This window comes from Epinephelus fuscoguttatus, linkage group LG7 (genome assembly GCF_011397635.1).
Source record: "Epinephelus fuscoguttatus linkage group LG7, E.fuscoguttatus.final_Chr_v1".
NCBI lineage: Eukaryota > Metazoa > Chordata > Actinopteri > Perciformes > Serranidae > Epinephelus > Epinephelus fuscoguttatus.
Window position 1 is genome coordinate 22833178 of NC_064758.1, and position 20794 is coordinate 22853971.

The 20794-nt window shown below is 40.3% G+C and overlaps 1 protein-coding gene across 1 annotated transcript in view; it reads left to right on the forward strand.

Annotated features, from left to right (window-relative positions):
- The first annotated feature begins 785 nt into the window (after nucleotides 1-785).
- stat6 (signal transducer and activator of transcription 6, interleukin-4 induced) overlaps nucleotides 786-20794 on the forward strand; it is a 36456-nt gene continuing 16447 nt past the window's right edge. Inside the window, exons 1-4 of the mRNA XM_049581123.1 lie at nucleotides 786-1148; nucleotides 14569-14714; nucleotides 15216-15360; nucleotides 17635-17715. Coding sequence (XP_049437080.1) covers nucleotides 14581-14714; nucleotides 15216-15360; nucleotides 17635-17715 — 360 coding nt within the window. The 5' untranslated portion in view covers nucleotides 786-1148; nucleotides 14569-14580. The remainder of the gene's footprint in view (nucleotides 1149-14568; nucleotides 14715-15215; nucleotides 15361-17634; nucleotides 17716-20794) is intronic.

Here is a 20794-nt window from a genome sequence, read left to right on the forward strand (position 1 = left end):
CTGAAAAGTTACATTAATGTCTGCTGTAAACAGTGTTACAACAATTAACACAAACACACACCACGAATGAGTGAACACAACATTCGGTTAAAGTGCAAACAACAACAATTATAAAACATAAACGGGTGCATTTTTATAACAAACACAATAACACATCACAAATATGTGCATACACACAATAGCACACACACATGACTGGGAATGTTTCCGTGGATTTCATGGTCCCCCTCCACCCCACAGGTCAGCTTACTGCCACGCCATATATCTGTCAGAGAGGTAAAATCCCGAGAACTGCCAAACTTTCTCCGCAAGTCTGCTGATTTTCCGACAAATATGTGCCGTTGGGAGAGTATCCGCTTTGCTGGCACTGCCATGTGCAGATATGGTATCATATGTCTGATTTCAGACTTACTGGAAGTTACAGCGTCTGCTGAAATGACTCAACGTCACTCCGCCCACGTCTCCTTCTGTGGAAGTTCACCAAGCCTGCTGGGCTTGGTTATAGTTTCTGTTTCAACGGCGGCAGATACATACCAAATATATTCACTCTATATTATGTTTTTAATATATTGCTGAATTTCTGAGAGGGTAAAGGCCACAGAGTGAGTTATGTGTAGTCCTGATAGTGATGAGAAACAGACCACAGTGCAGACAGATGTGAATAAAAAGGGTGCACATCTGTACCCAAGCATATTGTAGCTCACCCTGCTGTGTGTGAGTATGAGTGTGAGTGTGTGACCGCCCCAACGTGCAAAGTGTGTGTAGGAGCCTACATCATCATGATACAGTAGCAGCCCCCATGCTGTCCGGATGACTCTGTGTCTCGGTCATGTGTAAACTTGAACGTGAGGACAGGAAGTAGCGCGCGCTCCTCCGTTACTGACACATAGTGCACAACAGGGAAGTAAGCCTCACCTACTTTTTGTTACGGTGTTAAAAGTTGAGCTGCTCGCTGCTCAAAGTTGATTTCTCCTCGGTTAAAGGCGACGGTCCAGCTTTTAAACAGAGGCAGCCTTACAGTGCGTAATGGAGGCAGGGTACGATCAGTAGGACTCTCGGACTGAAGGAGGACTTATGAGACAGAGGAGGAGGAAGAGGCGACGGACAAGACACATATTCAATGTTTTGAAGTCTATTTTGAACTGAAGGTGAGTGTTGTTGTTTGTTGTCTTGATATGACAGGTAAACAGCTGATGAGGCCTGTCAGTTGTGAGAATATAAATGGGGCTGTTGCGTCTCTGGCATGTTTTGGTTACCAAAAAAAAAAAAAAAGTTGCAGGATGTTCTGTCGGCCTGAAATACAGCCTCGTATTATTCTACACTTATGCAAACACCTGTGAGTGATTGTGAGGTCGTTTTTCTTAATTTCACCAGTTAAAAAGAGGCTTTAATGATAGCTATTGTCTTGTAATGCACGACATGTTGAAGGGAATTATGTAATCATCTTGATCAATTTAGTCCCTCCCTCCACACCCCGGCCCCACATAAGCACTTGTCTGCTGCACCAATAAACCCTGTACAGCTTAACACTGTTTATGTGCCTAGAAGCTCAACGTTGGAGGTGATTAGATATTAATATTTTAAGAAATACAGGTTATATTAAAGTGTTAGATCCCCAGAAAAACATGTATTGAGTATCTTACCAGACAAACATCAAAGCAAAATATCCTTTTATTACTCACATACTGTTTGAACAGTTACGATAATAAATAATGAATAATACATTTTAGAATTTAATTATTTTTTCCAATTTAACTGCAACTGATGTAGTTTATTTATTTCGTTTTTAAACTTTATTTTTACCTGTGTTTTCAGGGGGCAAAGGTTGGTAAGAGTCAGCACAGGGTTTTTCAACATTACATTCTTTTATGTATACTGACCATTTTTTCCAGTATTTTACACATTAATTGCAGTCTTAAGGAAAAGGTGATATAATCCATACAGTGGCTATTATTTGCGTAAATCACTGAACCCAACAGGTTTATATTAGGGACAGGCATGTATATGGGACAGGTCTTTAATTCCTTTTAGACAAAACTGTTGCTCAGCAAAGATGGAAAATATGGTCGAGTTGTTTATTTGAGCCAATATGAATATTATTTGTATAAAAATTAGGCTTCAAATAACATATCATGTGTCATGTTATGATATCCATAACTTGGATTAGTTTCTATGAAAAACACTTTTGATTGGTGGACCTTTGCGGACTAAAGGAATATATAAACTTACTGGATAATCAAGGAATGGGCACATATTCTGACAGCTTCAGAGGAAAGTAGTCCCCACTTATTTTTTCATCATGCAGGTAAATCTGAACATCATCAATATGAAAGTGGTCTGCCATTGATCTGCCACACAACCTCCAGTATTCATCACGCCCCTGTGACCCCTCCTGTGTAAATCTGATAATAATTTGATGACTGAACCGACACAGGTGTCTGCTAACAATTAAGTTTGGTACAAACACACATCAACGCAAACATGAAAGGGATAGTTAGATAGATAAACGCCACTTACTGAGTTTGCCAGAGACAGAGGTCAACCTGCAGAGCTCTGCTGTTGTTAATTTGCAATGTGTGTATAGTTTTAACTAAAAAGTTATAACTGCATAGAAGGTAGATTCTGACATATGGTAATCTTTATGATAATGTTGTTCATTTAAACGATTAATATTCCTACTGTTACTAGTAGACCGGTCACCACGTACTTTAATTCGCTGTCTATCAGCTGTCAACAAGCGGTGATCTGTTGGCAGCTCAGTCAGTCAATGTGACAAATCTTCTGCTGTGCAGAGGATTGTGGGTCAGAACAACCAGAAAAGCATGCTGGCCTGCATACTAGAAAATACAACCAGATGTAGTAGAACATCCTGGTATTTTTGGCATACTGCATTTCACATACTATGTATTAAGGACATAATTAATCTTGTTCTGGCATATTATATAGTATGGTGGTATGGGTTTTGGAACACACAGCAGGTCTTCATTCAGCTCTTCACTGGTAATTCTTTATTTCCTCTGCAGCAGTTTGTGGAGTTTGAGTAGGCAGGTGGATAATGGATAATTTATTAATTACATTAACATCGTAAACATGGGCGCGACTGGTTGACTAATGGCCCTTAAGGATGACTATTTGACGGTTAGAAAAATTCTTAGTGTGGGGCAGCCCTAATTTCAACATTGCTCCCAATGTGCGGTCCAGCTCCAAAAATAGAAAATCAGACTGTGGTGGCAGATGTTGATGTATTGGGGGGCGCCACAAATAAATAGATGCAGTTTAAATTTTAACACCTTGTATTTACAATGTCACTTGTTTCACATACTGAGGAAAAAGACATTTGTAAAATTATTATATTTTCTTAAATTACTGAGATTACAGCTCAGTGTGGTCAACACAGGTTACATGTATTTTATGAGGGCTATTAGATTGAGTCAGAGTCAATCATGACAACTTCAGAGTTAAAAATAGCTAAATAGTCAAGTTGAAATGTTGGTCTGTATGAAGCTGATTCTGTAAATATGCACTCAGTGACTTCACAGTGGGTCTTACTCAGTCAGGAAAAGCGTTTGTCTTGTTTTTCCTCTACATTTTTGTTGATTTGTGACAGGAACAATAAAAAATATACTGTTCCAATCGCCCGGATAGAGCGGACACACTTTGGACTCCTGTGTTAGCTGTGAACACAGTCTGACAGCTGATACTGGCGCCAACTGATAAGCCGGTGAATCAGCTTTCCAATAATATGTTTAGTTCAAACTAAAAATAGCATGGTTGAAGAAAAATAAAAAAAGAGCCAGTGTATTTACATGTTGTAAATTTCTAAACTGTGATTGTCTCCACTCTGAGGTTTAAAGTTTGAGTTTGAGCGTGACGAATGACAGAAGCATAGTTGCTTTCTAACTGGCTAAAAAGGCGCTGTCCCAACGGGCCGCGCTCTTCCTTTGTTCTTTGTCCTTTGTGATATTATCAGACCTGCATGCACAGGTGAGGTGTTCACACCAGAAAAACACGTCATGAGGGGTATGTTAGTGCAGCTGTGACATTTCCTGTGTGTTTAAGTTTTGCTTGACAGAATCTGAGTGATGAAAGCCGTCCAGATTTCACAGAGCCGACATCAGGGAATCATAAAAAGCAGCTCTGCTCAGTTCATCCTAACCAACGTAATGCAGTAGCTATTACCAACAAGGTGAGGAGAATCATGACCACAGCACAGCACAGCACAGCACAGCACAGCACAGCACAGCACAGCACAGCACAGCACAGAGAGTTAAGGTGTAAGAAAACCTAAAGACCTGAAATATCTGTAGGCTAACACAAGTCAGTGGAGAGACTCCTGGGAGGCAGATGAACAGAAAAGACAAAACACGCTGCTGAGTCCTGCCTGTACAGACAGATAATAGTTCATACTGAGCAGCCACAGCTGTTTTCCCAAATGACTCAGCAATCCTAAAGATCCACTCTCTGTCCTCTATTACTGCACTGTACCTCCCACACACAATGAAAGAGAAAGGAAGTGTGTCAAAGCTCTTTGGTGATATTAAAGGTTATAAGGTCATGTTCCTGAATGGCGAGTATTAGGAATCTTGGCATTGGGTGCTTTCCCCTGTTCCCTTCTTCTGTCAATTCAAATCATTCAATTTCATTTACAGCCCAGTATCACAAATCACACTTTGCTCCAGAGGGCTTTACAACATACGACACCCTCTGTATTTGGACCCTCACAGTGGATAAGGAAAAACTTGCCTCCCTAAAACACCCCTTTCACAGGGAAAGAGCAACTGACACAGGTTCACTCTCCCAGGACCGACAGACAGATGTGCAATAGACGCTGTGTGATCAGAATAGACTGACATAATAAAATTACAGCATAGACAATGACAGACTTGATGCAGGCGGCCTCTCTTTCTCAGAAAGTGCTCATGAGTCAGCAGTGACTTGTGCTTTGAGCTGTGTGAACAAGTTAGACCTGCAGCTACCACTGTTTTCATTAAGGAGCAATCTGACTGGTTGTTTTGGTTTTGTTATGATTAATCCATTGATCCCTTTTTTTTCCCCTGTTAAAGGGGTTTTTTTGGGGAGGAGTTTTTCCTTATCCGCTGTGAGGGTCCTAAGGACAGAGGGATGTCGTATGCTGTAAAGCCCTGTGAGGCAAATTGTGATTTGTAAAATTTGGGCTTTATAAATAAATAAATAATAATAAATAAAATTGATTGATTGATCTTTAGATAAAAAAGATAGTGAAAAATCATCACAAGTTCCCACAGCCCGGTGATGTCGTTATATTGCTTGTTTTGTTAAACTAACAGCCCCCCAAAGTCATGAAAACTCAGTGAAGCAGAAAATCCTCACATTAAGAAACTGGACCCACAGAGCTGATGCTCAAAAATGATTTGAACAATTAATCAGTGATCAGAATTGTTTAATTGACTAATCAAAGCTGCATCATTTGTCAGTTAATTTCTTTGTCTTATGTGACAGTATCTTTTGTGTTTTTGTCTGCGTTATTTGAAGACGTCACCTTTTGGTCTGACGGGTGTTTTTCTCTGTTTTCTGTGACTTTATATAATAAACGATTGATTGACAAATTGAGGAAATAATTAGCCGATAAATCAGTGATGAAAATAATTGATAGTTGCAGCCTTATATTTGCTGATTGTCAGTGAAGAGAGGTTTCAGGTAGTGTGAGTGTGAGCTGGTAGAAAGTGAGGGTGTTGGAAAGTGAAAGTGCATTTATTTCTTTTAACAATAGGAGTCATTATTTATCCTTCAGTCCTATCATGGGTGTCGTTAAGTTAAGAATTCAAAATAATGACATGACAATGGTCAAATTCACCTCCACTGATTTCTGAGAATGCCAGTGGAAAATAACCAGCATTGGTTTGACTTTCCATTACGCAGTGACATCATTTGCATTAACCTGATGTGTGAATTCTATACACTCTAACAGATGTTATCATATAGCGTGATGAGATTACTCTTCTGATTATTGTGAGGTTTTTTTCACCTTACCTTACCCCACCTTACCAAATTTGTAATTGAGATTCACAAATACAACTGACTGACTTGAGTCTGTTTTAAAGGGAAAGTGTACATTAACAGTGTTGCGTAATAACAGACACTAGTTGCACTTGATATTCTTGATCTTTATGAAAGTTTTCACTCACCTGTTGCATAGCGGTCCTACATTTATCATGCTTGCATGAAATATATGTCACTAAATCTTTTTAAAATTATATTTTTGTTTGGATTTACCAAAACACTTAGCAAATACTGTCGTCACTATGACAACATATAGAGAAAAAACAACACCAAATGCAAAAAAAGAAAAGGAATAATGACACACAAGTATTAAAATGACCGTGTCTCCGATTGTAGCTTGAATATAAAAACCTCCTGTTCTGCCACTAAGTGAACATTTCACTTGACATGTTGCTTTTTTTAAATTTTAGACACATCATCGTAAAAACATTCAGGACACACAGGGAGAGGAATGACGTCAAATCAGTTGAAGTGGTTGTGGGAGCAGAAAGCAGAGAGAAGAAACATTCAGGGCTTGTAATGTTAAGTGATTTCCTTTGAGGAGGTTTTCTGGCAGGATATGAGCCCACCAGGTTTTATGGTACACCAGGGAGATGCTCTATTTTGGCTTGGGAAAGAGACCTTAACAAAAGGAGGGAGGCTTTCAGCAGGGCTCGACAGTGCGAGCGTTTCACCCGCATTTGCGACTAAAAATAGGTGTGTGCGAACTGTAAAAAATATTTAGGGGCACATTTTTTTGTCAATAAAAAAATATGATAATCTAACCGCAAATGTTGGAGGAACTTCAGCCGCCTTCCCTCTTCCCTTTTCCCCATGTGACACGGTTATGGGCAGTTTTCCAAGCCACTGTCAGCACAATGAATATAAGTCCCACTGTTGGCAGCGTGGAAATCAGTCAAAGTGTGGAGGAGACGGACCAGGTTTAGCGGCGGACCTCTGGGGAAGACCTCTCCCCTCTCCCCGCAGCTGCTGGGCAGGGTGGAAATAAGTCCTGCAGAGTTTCAGAGGACCTGGAGAATGTTTTAGGATAGTAATAACATTATGTAAGATAATCATAATAAGATAATATATATAAGATAACATTAAAGACAAAATTAAATTGCAATACTTTTTCAAAACTTGATGATTTTACCTTTCTGTACATTTTGTATACAAATTCATTAAATAATTTTGCTTGTAAATGTCTATTCTAAATGTCTATCTATCAATTTACATTGTGCCCCTAAAGTTCTTCGTGCACTCCTTACTTTTTCAACTTAGGAGCACATGTGCTCCTTGGGAAAAAAGTTAGCGTCAAGCCCTGCTTTGTGCACCACTGACAGTCTGGTGGTTTATACTGAATGCATCCAATATGCCTCAGTTTATAAACATAAAGGAAAATCTGCCATCTAAAAGTGTTTGAGCACTAAATGTGCAGAGTCCCAGTATAGGGCCCTATGAAATCTATTTTATTTTTTCCAGGTTTTGTTGTTTTACCCAGATTTTAAGTTCTCCGTCTTATTTTTTTTTTTTTTTTGATTCTGTGCTGCACATTTTGTAATCAGTGTCTGATCTTGTTCGATGAATACAGTCTTCACAATTTATAAAGAAAATGTTTAAAATTAATACATATAAATGAGTTTAATTTCTCTTGTTTAAATCAGAGAAAGTGCTTTGATACAGTCCTTAGATAAACATTTCATCCTTTTGTAAAATAAAATGCGTCACAGCTGAGCTTCATATCTGCTCTGCTCCTTGTATTTTTCTGGATGACTTAGCAGTCACAGCGGGCCTCCTCCGCATGACTGCACGGTCTAGTAATAATGCTAATCATCAGGATTGTTTTAGAGACCCAACATCAAAGAATAAAGTACTTTCCCCTAACAATTTAGTGGGATTTCTTGTTTATAAGGCGGTCCATATGCTGCTTGATAGCAGTGGCTGATATGACCTGCTGCTCTAAGCTTAGAGAGCGAGGCGCTTCTGGCCATCTACTTTGTCTGTCTGGTGCAGATCCAGTCAGAGACTAAAGAGCCCACAGCTGGAGAACATGACCTCAGGAAGTCCAGAGTACAGCTGAGGTTTCTGCTTATAAGCACCTCAGCCTGATGCTCACAGGCATCTTATGAAGAACTTAGTGGTGAGGAAATACCTTAATGAAACACCTGCCCATATACAGGTGCTCCTGTTAATGAAATGCAACAATATAATAATAAATGCTTTTCTAATTTACCTATTATGGGGCTCAAAGGTCTGATCAAGTCTCACCCACTGCAGCTCCTGGCTGCAAGAGGCAGCGATACTGTATGATTGTTGTGGCTAAAAGAGTTCACAGTAACCATGTTATCACAATCTGTAGAAATTTAAATTAAAAAATGCCCCTCAAATTAAAAATATGCCCTGTTTGTAAATTAAAAATGTGGTAAAATTGAATAGTCATATTATACCTAATGTCCTTTCACTCTTACTTTTGTAGCCCTGCTTGATCATGGCCCAGTGGATACACATGTCCCAATTTAAGTCAAATTAAGTTTTAACTTTGTTTACTGTGCACTTTGTCGCATTTTTTTTGCAAATTAATAACACTTAAAACATGAATGTAGGGAGGTGGAGAGAGTCCGCAACCATAACTGTACAAAACTGTACAAAAAGAGCAACTGTACTGAATGTATGGCGAAAAAGCGACCAGATAGATGTTAATAGAGGGAAACAAAGCAAGAACAAAAACAAAGGGAAATGATTTAAGAGGTGCTGGATTATTTACATTATCAATATGTATATTATTAACATGATATCAATGTTTGATTTTTTAACACCGGTATATCACAGCACTCCTGCTGTAGACATAGTAATTACTAGAAGATTTAGCAAGAAATTTTGACTTCTTGAAATCTAAACTGCCATTTTGTGAAAACTGTACTAGTCATGTAAATGCCCATTAGGCCCAGTAAAGTCCCGAATCTTGTGAGCAGTTTAAAAATCATTTTTCTAATTCAAAGTGTGGTGATTTGGTATGGCACCAAAGTAGAGTGGTTTTGAGCTCTGTTCATGTCGATTTCCCATTATTTTCTATGGGCAAATTTATTGCATTTTTTTTCTGATTTTTGTGAAAACAACTTGGTTGATCTCTGAGAAAGTCATTCCTGATCATTCCACATGTTTTGTGAATGTGTTGGCAACACTGCAGGACAAGTAGCATGCCAAAAAAATGCGATGGAAGGATAAGAATATTAAGAAATAAGGCCAAGGATGATGTATGGGTTGTTGTTCTATGATATGAGGCAATAAGAAAGGCATTCATGATTTTGATATACACAAGTACAACTCAATTTATGTCTCCTTTCGTTGGCTTAATCATCAGGTATTTCGAATAATTTTACTGAGGCAGTGGTCCAGTAGTGTTGTCACCGATACCAATATGAATTTCAATACTTTTCGGTACTTTTTCCTAAGGAAAACTCCTTTTGGATACAAACCTTTAGAACAATAAATAGTAAGGGTGTAACGGTACCAAAAAAAAATCATGGTTCGGTAAGTACCTCGGTACGGACGTCACGGTTTGGTTGCTCAAATGTTTCACCACGTTTGTGTTGTCTCGTGATGTCTCCCTTTGCGAGGCAGACTTTCTCTTGCCTTTTTTCACATGTGCCAGCTGCGAATGTTGATACAGGTGTTGTCATACACACCACTTGTGCAGTCTGTGCTCCAGTAGGAACAAGGAAGGCGTTTGTGTGCATAAATGAATTAAATAAATTAATGAATTGAATCAATTTAAAAAGTACCGGTATTTTCCAAATGCAGCATAGTACCGTTTGGAATACTCTAGTACCGCGGTACTGTTTTAGTACCGGTATACCATGCAACACTATGGTCCAGTTTCTCTTACAGCTCTCAGGCTGCAGGGCTGAGGGATCAAATACTTGCCTGGGTCGTCTGCCAACATTATAGAGAAGTATTCATAACAATTAGACTGAGAAACCAAGGAAGCAAATGTAGCTACAGGTGGCTCATAGCTTGGCTGTAAACTGTTATGTGAAAGTGCTGCCAAAACAGGCCCCTGATTATTGTAAACAGCCAGAAATATTTCCCCTACCTGTGCCAGGACCTGCCTGTTTATGCTGGCATTGACTGGGAGTGAAACTGTGCAACACTGGTTATGAAGCAACTTTAAGAAAGAGCTTACCCAACATCACCTTAGCTGCCAGAGAGAATGTTGGCAGCAAGAGGCTGTCAGTGTGTTAACTCGTATGAACTCTAGTGAAAGCATGCAATGATACCATAAATACTTGTCTTGGAGCCAATGCAGTTTAAACAGCACATCTGTATTCAGGACTCTGGAGTTTTCCCTCTTATGGTGGTTGTTTACTGTCGAAGCTTCTCAGCGAGATTGACTCTATTTTAAACTGAGCTTTCTCCTTCCAAGTTTTATTGGGTGGCATGTTGTCCAAAGTTTAATTTTACATTCTGTCAATAAAGTCTAATATCAGAGGGACTAAACTGCAATGACACAAAGCCGATCAGCTAAGCAAGATGTTACATCTGTCAGTCTTTCTTTTGACAAAGCAACAAAGTGGAAGAGCAATTTGTTGATCTTATCTGAGGAAATTCAATGTTAGCGTGTTATATTGTCTACAGCCCTGGTTAAATATTTACATTTTCAGCTCATTCTAGCATATTAAATTGAACACAGCATTAGTTCGAGTAGAGAGATGAAGTTGTGATAGCTTAATGTACAAATTAAACAAAAGAGATACAACATTTTACCAGAGCTTTAGATGTGCTGCGAGGCATATTTTGTTAGTCTCTATGCTAAGCAAAGCTAATCCTTTCCTGGCTCTAGATTCACATTTATCTGAAAGACATAGAGAGTGGTATCAGTTATCTCATCTAACTCTCAGCAAGAAAACTATGAAGCATATTTCCCCAAAATGTCGAGTTGTTCCTTTAAGAAGGGATTAGTTGTCCCAGCACTTTATCTGACTGAGCCTGAAAGTATTTAGTGACATGAAGCTGTTGTTCTAAGAAGACAAATAGCTGTTGTTCTATCACAGTTTTCTTCCGTGTTCCTTCAGTGTGACACAACGGTTATAAAATGTTGCTCAGTGTTGCATACTAGATATCATGACTTGCCATAAGGAGAATTTGATTGGTGATTATCTCTGCCACGTGAGCCTGGAGGGGATTCTGTATTTGGTTGTGTGTGTGTGTGTGTGGATCTGTCTGTCAACAGCTCGCAAACAAGCACCTCTCGTGTTTTGGCTGGAGAAATACCTGTTTTATTGACGGCTTCATATCGTCGTTAACTGCTGATTGCTTACTCCTCTTAACCGGCTGGTAGAGGCTACAAATTTTCCACAAACAGGTTCGGCTAACAACAACAAGTCGGCCACATTATGGCTTTCGTCGTGATTCACTAACTAACATCTGTAGAAAAGTTTGGTCTCGTTTTGAACCGGAGCAACTGATTAATGCTATATCTCATATGTCATGATCCACTTAAGTTAGGCAGGTTACAAGATGAACAAATCTCTGACTCAATTTTGGCTCTGATTAACACACAGTGCGTGTCGAAATGCTGTTTTGCACCGTATTAAACATTAAAGTGAGTCGTGTGCTCTAGTATTTTCGTTTGGTGCAGTCCTTGTGAAGTGGCTCATTGATCTGTTTGTTGCAGTTCGTCCTTTCTGTGAGCACCGACCTTCGCTTGTTGAGGGGCTGAAGTGCAAGAGATTCCTTCAATTATGATTAAATCACTACTTTTGTTATCTTTGCTGCCATCTGCCACCAGCTGTCTGGCTGAAAGGGCGGAGCTAAGTACTCCAGTCAGTTGTATCCTTGGCGGCTGACAAACTTTCCCATTCCGCAGCTAAACAGTACAGTAAAGTATGTTTCTGAAAACATCTGAGGTGAGAAATAGGCAATGCAGTAACAGAATCTTGATTCATATTTGATCAGCGCTAACTAGTTTGACAGTTTGACTGCAGTTCATGAGCAGCATGATTGACAGCTGCGTTAGAGACTCCTCGACTCTGATTGGTTATTTTCATTCACATGCAGTTAGGTCATTAAAAAATGCTGTAAAGCAATAGAGTAGGCAGTGTGTGTTTCTTTTTAACGTATTATCTGTCTCATGTACTTCTGGCACTTGATCGTGCTTGTTATTTCCTGTTGTGTTGTTCTGTAGCCCACAGGCAAAGTTAAGTCAATTTACAAATGACATAGATCAAATATTTGTGACTGTTATTAAATATACATTCATCCTCATAATTACACCCTATCTCACTCACTGAAACTCACTGTGGCATGTCTGCTGGAAATACAGGAATTGTCTGTGGTAGCCGTGATCAGCTCGAGTGGCTGTGGCCCTGCCTGGTGGAGATCTGCACTCTACTTTTCTAGTTAGATTAGCTCTCTTCTCACCTTTCAAAAGCATGGTGCATGAATTGACAACACCTTATAATGTATCTGTTGTGTAATTAAGCCAACATGAACGCAACTCAGACCAGGAATGAAACAGGAAACCACTTTAAACTTACATTATGACAGAGAAATTACTACTACAGAGAGATACCCAAGCTTTCAGAGACAGTTTTTACACTGTGTGCTTCTCCCCACATGTAGGAAGCTGATAAAGCTCACAGGATATACTTGGTTGTTGCCAGCAGCAGATTTAAGACACATCTCCCCATAGCCGTGGTGTACATGTCTACCAGATGTTGATCGACATGCAGTTAACAAATCCTATGAAAAGACCAAAACCAATGTCGTCTATTTCCAGGCCCTGAACGTGGCTTATTACTCTGTGCCATAGACGACCACTGATCTCCAAACACTGTTAAAAACATGTTTTGCTTTTAAAAAAAGACTACATCATCAAATGGAAATGCTCCACTTGTCCTTGTGGGACCTTCACTAAATTGTATAACAAAGCTTTGTGGGCTTCCCTTGAACAATGTTCAGCTCCACAGCAGTCTGTGCTGACCGTCCTGCTGTTAGGACAGGAGGCATTATTGAAGTTAAAAATGAAACGAAGTATTTGCTAGCCATTTTTAGATTTACATCTTTGGGAGGGACAACTGTGCGGTGGCTGCAAACCAAGTATGGAAATAGGAAAGTGCTTTTTTCTTAAGAGAGCCTTTTTCTATTATTGACTAAACTGGCGACTTCTGACTTAGTGACATATTTTATGGATATTTCATCCACCCATCCATTTTCATTCGCTTATCCGAGGCCAGGTCGCGGGGGCAGCAGGCCAAGCAAAGCACCCCAGACGTCCCTCTCCCCAGCAACACTTTCCAGCTCCTTCTGGGGGACCCTAAGGCGTTCCCAGGCCAGATGAGATGTGTAACCCCTCCAGCGTGTTCTGGGTCTGCCCCAAGGCCTCCTACTAGTGGGACGTGCCCGAAACACTTCCCTTGGGATGTGCCCAGGAGGCATCCTGATCAGATGCCAGAACAACCTCCACTGACCCCTTTCGACGCGAAGGAGCAGCGGCTCTACTCCGAGCTCCCTCCAGATGTCCGAGCTCCTCACCCTATCTCTAAGGCTGAGCCCACCCAGGATATTTCACATTATATTCAATGCATAATAATAACAGTACAGAACAGCTGATAACTTTACAATTAACCCAAAGAGTGAACACAATAACTGCAGGAAGTTTGTAAAACGAGTGATCTGGACAGCTTTGAGCAGATTGTGTCCTGTGAAATTGCATCGGAGATGAGTACTTTTAACAATTATTCATATTTAATAGGCTTCATTTTTAACAATTTAAGTGTTCCCTGACACTTGGTCACTGTTCTGTTAAATGTTTGGCTATTTTAACTGCGGGCAGCCTGGTGGTGCTGTTATCAGCATAGTTGCCTCACAGTAAAAGGGTTGTGAGTTTGAATCTGCCTGGGGCCCTTCTGTTTGAAGTTTGCATGTTCTCCCCATGTCAGTGTGGGTTTTCTCTGGGTTCTCAGGCTTCCTCCCACAGTCCAAAGACATGCGGTTAGGTTAGGTGTGAATGGTTGTCAGTCCTTGTGTGTCAGTCTGGCAGCGTGCCTCACCCAGTAGGATAGGCTCCAGCTTAAATGAGTTTAAATTAACTTTGTGAATATAGCTTATGTTCAGGTCTTCACCTTGTCCTTATTCTGAATTTCTTTAAAGTTTATATCTTGAATAATAATCTTCACTCTTCAAATAAAGATTTTATTTAGTTTTCCTTTACAATAATGAATGAAATGCCAATTTTGTTGTTTTCTTACACCCCTTAAACTCAAGAAGGCCTTGCAACACCCTGTGAAAATATGGCGACCTTCAAGTTGGGAACCAGTGGTATAGAGAGACAGTATTAAGCTTTGTTAATCTTGGTCTTTCCATAAGCGTTGTATAATAATAATAATAATAATAATAATAATAATAATATGAAAAACATAAAACACCGCCTGTCTTATTCTTTAATGCCAGCATGGCGTATGAGCAAAAATATGTCCTGTTTGTAAGTTAAAAATGTGGTAAAATTGAACAGTCATCATACCTAACGTCCTTTCACTCTGTCTTTTGTAGCCCTGCTTGATCATGACCCAGTGGATTCACATGTCCCAGCTGATTCCGTGCCTGTCGGATGAGACGGTCAACAACCTTTATCCCCCAGCCGCCTTCCCCATTGAAGTCAGACACTTCTTAGCTGAATGGATTGAGAGCCAAAGATGGTATGAAACGCACACTCTCACACAAATACTTGACGTACTCATACATGTACACTAGAGCTGCAATGATTCATCTATCAGTTGTCAACTATTGAATTAATCACCGACTAATTTGATAATCACTTTATGGGTTTGAGTCATTTTTTAAAAAGAAAAAAGTGAAGGTTCTCTGTTCCTGCATTTTAAATGTGAATTTTTCTGGTTTCATTACTCCTCTATGATGGCAAACTGAATATGTTTGGGTCTGAGGACGTCATTTTTTCTTGGTAAATTGAGAAAATAATAGATGAATCAACAGTGAAAATGATTATTAGTTGCAGCCCTTATGTACACCCAAACAGCTGCACTAAAATGCTCGCATATACACAACATTTTCATGCTTGTTGCATATTGCCTGTGCTTGCTCTGCGGCCCTGTTTGTGTGGATCTATATGCATGTGTGTGTGTTTACATTGCACATACTGTATAAGCATTGGGCATGTATGTGTTTGTGTGTGCTCACAGGGATGACTTTGTGCTGGAAAAGGTGGAGCAGGAGAGCCAGGCTCAGGCTCTGTTGGACCAGACCATAAGCATGCTACAGTCCATTGCTCAGCAGAACGCCAACGTGGTGGACAGAATGAAGTTGATGAATATCAGTAGGAACATGGTAGGGGAACTGTGTTACTCTCTAGCTCTAAGATTAGGATTAAGTTTCCGTTCTGGATACCGGACAGGCTACAGTAAGACAGTGGCACTCTTCCTGCTGTTTTCAGTCAAGGTTACACCCAGTTAAATGCAGTTTCTTCAAGCCAATATGTATATGTATATATATAATACCAAGCAGCTGCCAGTGGTTGCAGCAGTTACTGAAACCACCGAAACCAAAGGCAGGAAGATGGTGTTTTTTGTATAGAAGAGTTTGTGTTTCTTATGAGTAATGTGAGGTGTTTGCTTGGCTGTGTAGAGGGTGAGAAGTTGCCCACAACTTTCTTTAAATACCTAAGGAAAAACAGAAGCCCACATACATGCAAAAACAATTAAATATCTAGATGACACAACCATTGTAGGCCTCATCTCCAGTAATGATGAAACCCAGTACCCCACTGACGTGGCCCAGGTGGTGCGTAAGCAATGACCTCATGCTCAACACAGCTTAAACCCAGAGACTCATTGTTGATTTCTGTTGCATGCCAGATCCAAAACCACCCATAAAAATAAATGGAGACCTCATCACCACAACTGAGCTTCCTTGGAACACATACTGGCAGTAACCTGAAGTGGAAAACTAACGCTGAACACGTCATTGCAAAAGTTCAACAGTGAATATACTTCCTGAGACAGCTTAAAAAAATTCTGGGTCAAGCAACAAGTTCTCATTATGTTCTACTCAGCCATCACATCCTCTGTGTCAGTATGGCACAGCAGCATGGACAGTCAAACAAGGAAAAAACAACAATGGATTATTAATCTGTCGATTTTGTAATTTTTTAGCCTTTTAGAGTCCGTCAGGACTCTGAACTCCTCCCTCTAACTCCTCCTCACTGCTGACATGCATTACCATGATTGTCTGATGTTGTCCATTTATGTATTTGTGCGGCAGAGAATAACATACCGAAAACAAATTCCAGCAGCCTAAGGTCATCAGGCTGTTAAAAAACAATCTATCTGATCTTTTGGTTTTACTGACCAGAAGATAATAAAAAAAGGAAAAGTCTTGTAGGAATTTATAATAACTGAACAAGCTTCTTGTTTGTTGCCAGTAGAATTGTTGTGTTTGTGACATTAACTGAATTAGTGCTGCCCCCAACTGAAAATTTTCCTAGTTGACCAATAGTCATCATTTAGGGCCGTTAGTCAACTAGTTGTATTATATTATTAATTTAATTATTAAGTTATATATTTTGGGCGGGGCAACACAATGGTTTGAGTTGAAGGTGTGAGAAAGAATAGTATCAGTAACACTGTTAACACTGTGCTACATTACAGAGAAATACAAAACCATACTAATGATCCTTAATTAATATAGGCCTATGTTTTATCTACAAGTGCACGTCACACACTGAGTGAGCCGCCTGTTAATGACGCTGTCAGCAAAACACTAGTGATTGTGCTAAGTGGCTAATGGGCATGTAGCTACTGACATGTTTCAGATGATACGTCATGTTTGTAGTCGACCAATGAAGATGAGTTTACATATCACCTTGGGTTCGTCCTTCACCTTCTCAAAATGATCCCACACTTTGGATTTCCTGCCCGACATGTTATTAACTAGCTTGTGGAATAACCGCAGGTACCAGCCTTGGAAATTAGGGGCCATACACACACGTCTTTAACTGCTTGGAAATTGCAAGGTCAAACACTGGGTGCTACTCTTGTGCTTTTTTCAGTTAGTTGCGTCTGAACTTGCTAAGCAACCTCAACAAGCATCGTAGAGCCTATTTACCTGAAATCCTGAGTGCAGAGCTGATCCTTCTTCCAGGTGCTGTTTATAAGTGTGTAGGCCTATTGTAGTGGGACAGATGTAAAGCTCTGGGTAGCCCTGCACTACAACTTTTTCGTATTTATCAGACTGAATATTTAAAAAGGAGGGGAAGATATCTGTCGGCTCTGATTGGTTTGTAATGTGACTTCTGTCTGACTGCTGAGCGTGGCCTCTTCCTGTGTCTGTCCTTTCAAATTAAATTCCTACATGGTCCAGTCCTAAGGTTTTGATTTATTTTGACAAGGTGCATCTCCTAATAGAGGTTCACGTTTTTGTTTGTTTGTTTGCTTTTTTCTGCAACTAAGCCACCAATAACATCTTGCCGACTAATGACATTTCTGGTTGACTCTTAGGGGGCAGCCCTAAACTGAATACACCAGGGCATAAAAGTAGCTACACAGTGGTTTTATGGACTGTGTTTGTGAGATGTGATTGTGATAAGACGTGCTTGTTTTACAGAGCATGTTTCAGCAGCATCCTCTACAGTTTGGAGTGATGGTCAGGGAAATCCTCACGAAGGAGAGGGTTTTGCTCGGCACGGTAAGACCTTTTAACAAAGACTGTCTGTGCTTAGTTTATCTGCAGCCCTCACCCTAACAAGCTGTCTGATCATTGTGAAGGGCCCGGTGAGGCTTGATCTCAGAGTGTATAATAGAAATGATGACAGAAAGTACAAGTTGGTGCCATTATGAATACATAGACAAACAGGAAAGGGCATAATACTACATACTACTTTACAAACAATAGCCTTACAAAGGACTGTAACAGGGGTTTTGCATTATAAATGATACACCTGTAGATATGCAGACATTTTTCAAGGGCGATGTTACAGGTGTAGATTGATTTCCTAACTTCTAGGCAGCCACTGGTTCTGGTGCATTTCAGTGGTCCTTAAAAGTAAACTTTCTGAGTCTTGAAACTTGTCTGAGAAAGTTGTAACTTTTTAAGTAATATTATACGTCCTATTTACATACGTATGACTATAAAGCAATGAACCTCCATCTGTCTGCTTGCCCCTATTTTGAGAATGAATGCTTTAGAAGTTGAATGCTTCCTCGAGCGGTTCTCAACAAAGCTATAAAACATAGTAACTCACTGCTGCCTGTGTGTACACAAACAGAGGGAGGTAGGGAAGCTATGCTGCTGTCAGAGGAGCTGCTGACTGAGTTCACTTTGAGCAGCAAGTCGCTGTGAGGGCGGCTGTGGCTCAGAGGTAGAGCGGGTCGTCCTCCAACTGAAAGATCAGTGATTCAATCCCCGGCTCCTCCAGTCTGCATGTCGAAGTATCCTTGAGCAAGATACTGAACCTCAAATGGCTGTTCCATCGGTGTGTGAGTGTGTTAAAAACTGAGTAGCAGGTGGCACCTTGTATGATAGCCTCGGCCACCAGTGTGTGAATGTGTGTGTGAATGGGTGAATGTGACCTTGTAGTGTAAGAAGTACTTTGACTGGTCAGATGATTAGAAAGGCGCTATACAAATTTACCATTTAAAGCAAGCAGCGATCTCATACCGTGCCTGAAATCTCGCGAGAACAAGCAGCAGCAGCTGGAAGGCAGAACAGGACAGTAGCCTGAAAAGTTCATTCATTTATTTTATAAAAGATTTATAGAATAATTGCTGACTTTTTGTCAGGCTTCGACTTTGTGGAGGAGGAATTTGATTTTGCAGAGTTTGATGGCCGCCCTTATTTATTTGAGCCAGAATACACTGACGAAGAGCTTCGTGAAACTGAAGAACGGAGGAGAGAGAGAGAGAGAGAGAGAGAGAGAGAGAGAGAGAGAGAGAGGCGCAACAGGTAGAGGACGAGAGAGGAGGAATGGCTGCTGCAAGGCTGTGTAGCTCTGGAGATTGGTGGTGTACCTGTGGATGCTGTGCCCCAGTGCCCACAGAAGAGGAATGCCTCTGTTAGGGCTGTGCGATTATGGAAAAAATCATAATCACAATTATTTTGGTCAAAATTGAAATCACGATTATGCAAACGATTATGCGGCACACGTGATGACTTATATTGTTTACACGACAGCATGTCATTTCTTTCTCTACATGGTCGCATGTTTACAATTCTCCTTTGCTCTATATCGTGCACGGCGGAGTTCGGCCCCGATGCGCGAGCACACACACACACACACACACACACACACACACACACATAGACCAACCTCTCTCGCTCTCCTTCTGCCATTTTCCACACGCTGTTTTTGAAATCTTACGCGATCACCTGCCCCTCGCATCATTCGTAGTTCACCTACTTGACTGGCTTGTGGATTGAGAGGAGGGGAGGGGGCGGTATTGCACATGCGCGGCTTCCGTAGCAGACAAAATAACTTCTCCAGGTGTCCGTGACCAAAAATCGTTTACCCTCAATGTCAGTAAATTTGAAATCGTTTGACCTCAAAATCGTAATTGCGATCACCAGACGATTAATTGCACAGCCCTAGCCCCTGTTGCAAGGAATGTGACTGGTTGCAGCCTTATTTTCAAGGTCTGGATGTGACCGAGGACGAGACACCTCCACCTGGAGTAGTATCCAGCTGGGCTTTATCTAGAGCTGGCAAGATTTCAGGCACGGTATGAGATCGCTGCTTGTTCTCGCGATATTTCGGCCGCGCTTTGGAAAGCAGAGCTAGAGGGATAAACAAACACGGCAGCACACAGGTAAGGCAAGACAACACGTTTACATGTCATTTTCTATATGTTTTCTGACATTTATCCTAACCATATGAGGCGGTCTTTGTGGATAAAAAGCTTGTTTAGTGGACTAACTTTGCACTTGAAGTATGCCCTTTCACTTACGTTTTAACAGGTCTGACACTACTATGGGCCCTGGCTGTATCTAGGCTAACGGCTAACATGCTAACTATTATTTTTATGTCACTCGTCACTTGAAACAAATTTAGGACGATAGGAGACAGGTTGAAATAAACTGATATTTCCCTTTAAAAAGGTCTGAAAACTCATTGAGTTTAGTCAGAAAGCGGCAACGTTGGGAAACAGTGCCACACAAGATTTAGTAATTGTACAATTACAAATACCACACTGTGAAAATACTCCACTACGAGTGAAAGTCCCACATTCAGAAGCTTACTTAAGTATTAACTAAGGACTAAGTATTATCAGCAAAATGTTCCTTAAGTTCTTAAAGTAAAAGTGCCCATTGTGCAGTAAAATGTTCCCAGTCAGTGTTTTACTATTATATATGATGTTTTTGATTTAATATTACTGCTGCATTAATGTATATGTTGCATTGCACTGCTGTAGATGTTCAAGGTTGTGCTAATTTGAGCAATGTATCTGTACATCATATATGTTTGTAGTGTGGCTGTCCTGTGAGAACTATGTATCTCTAAAAAGCCAACTTTTCATGGAATTATAAAAACAGCCCTGTTTTCAGCTTTGTGATGAAGTATTTTCCAGCTGATCCAAAAGGGTTGTTAAGTAGTTTATTTAGCTGTGGAGGGAAGAGAATTTTCTCAACCTATAAAGGAACGCTTCATCCTTCAGTTCATCACAAACATTTAAAATCAACACATGCAGAGATTCATGGTTTTCACTGGACAGGAAGAGGATGAAAAACTGTAATCAAGAAAGTAACTAAAGCAGTCAGATAAATGTAGTGG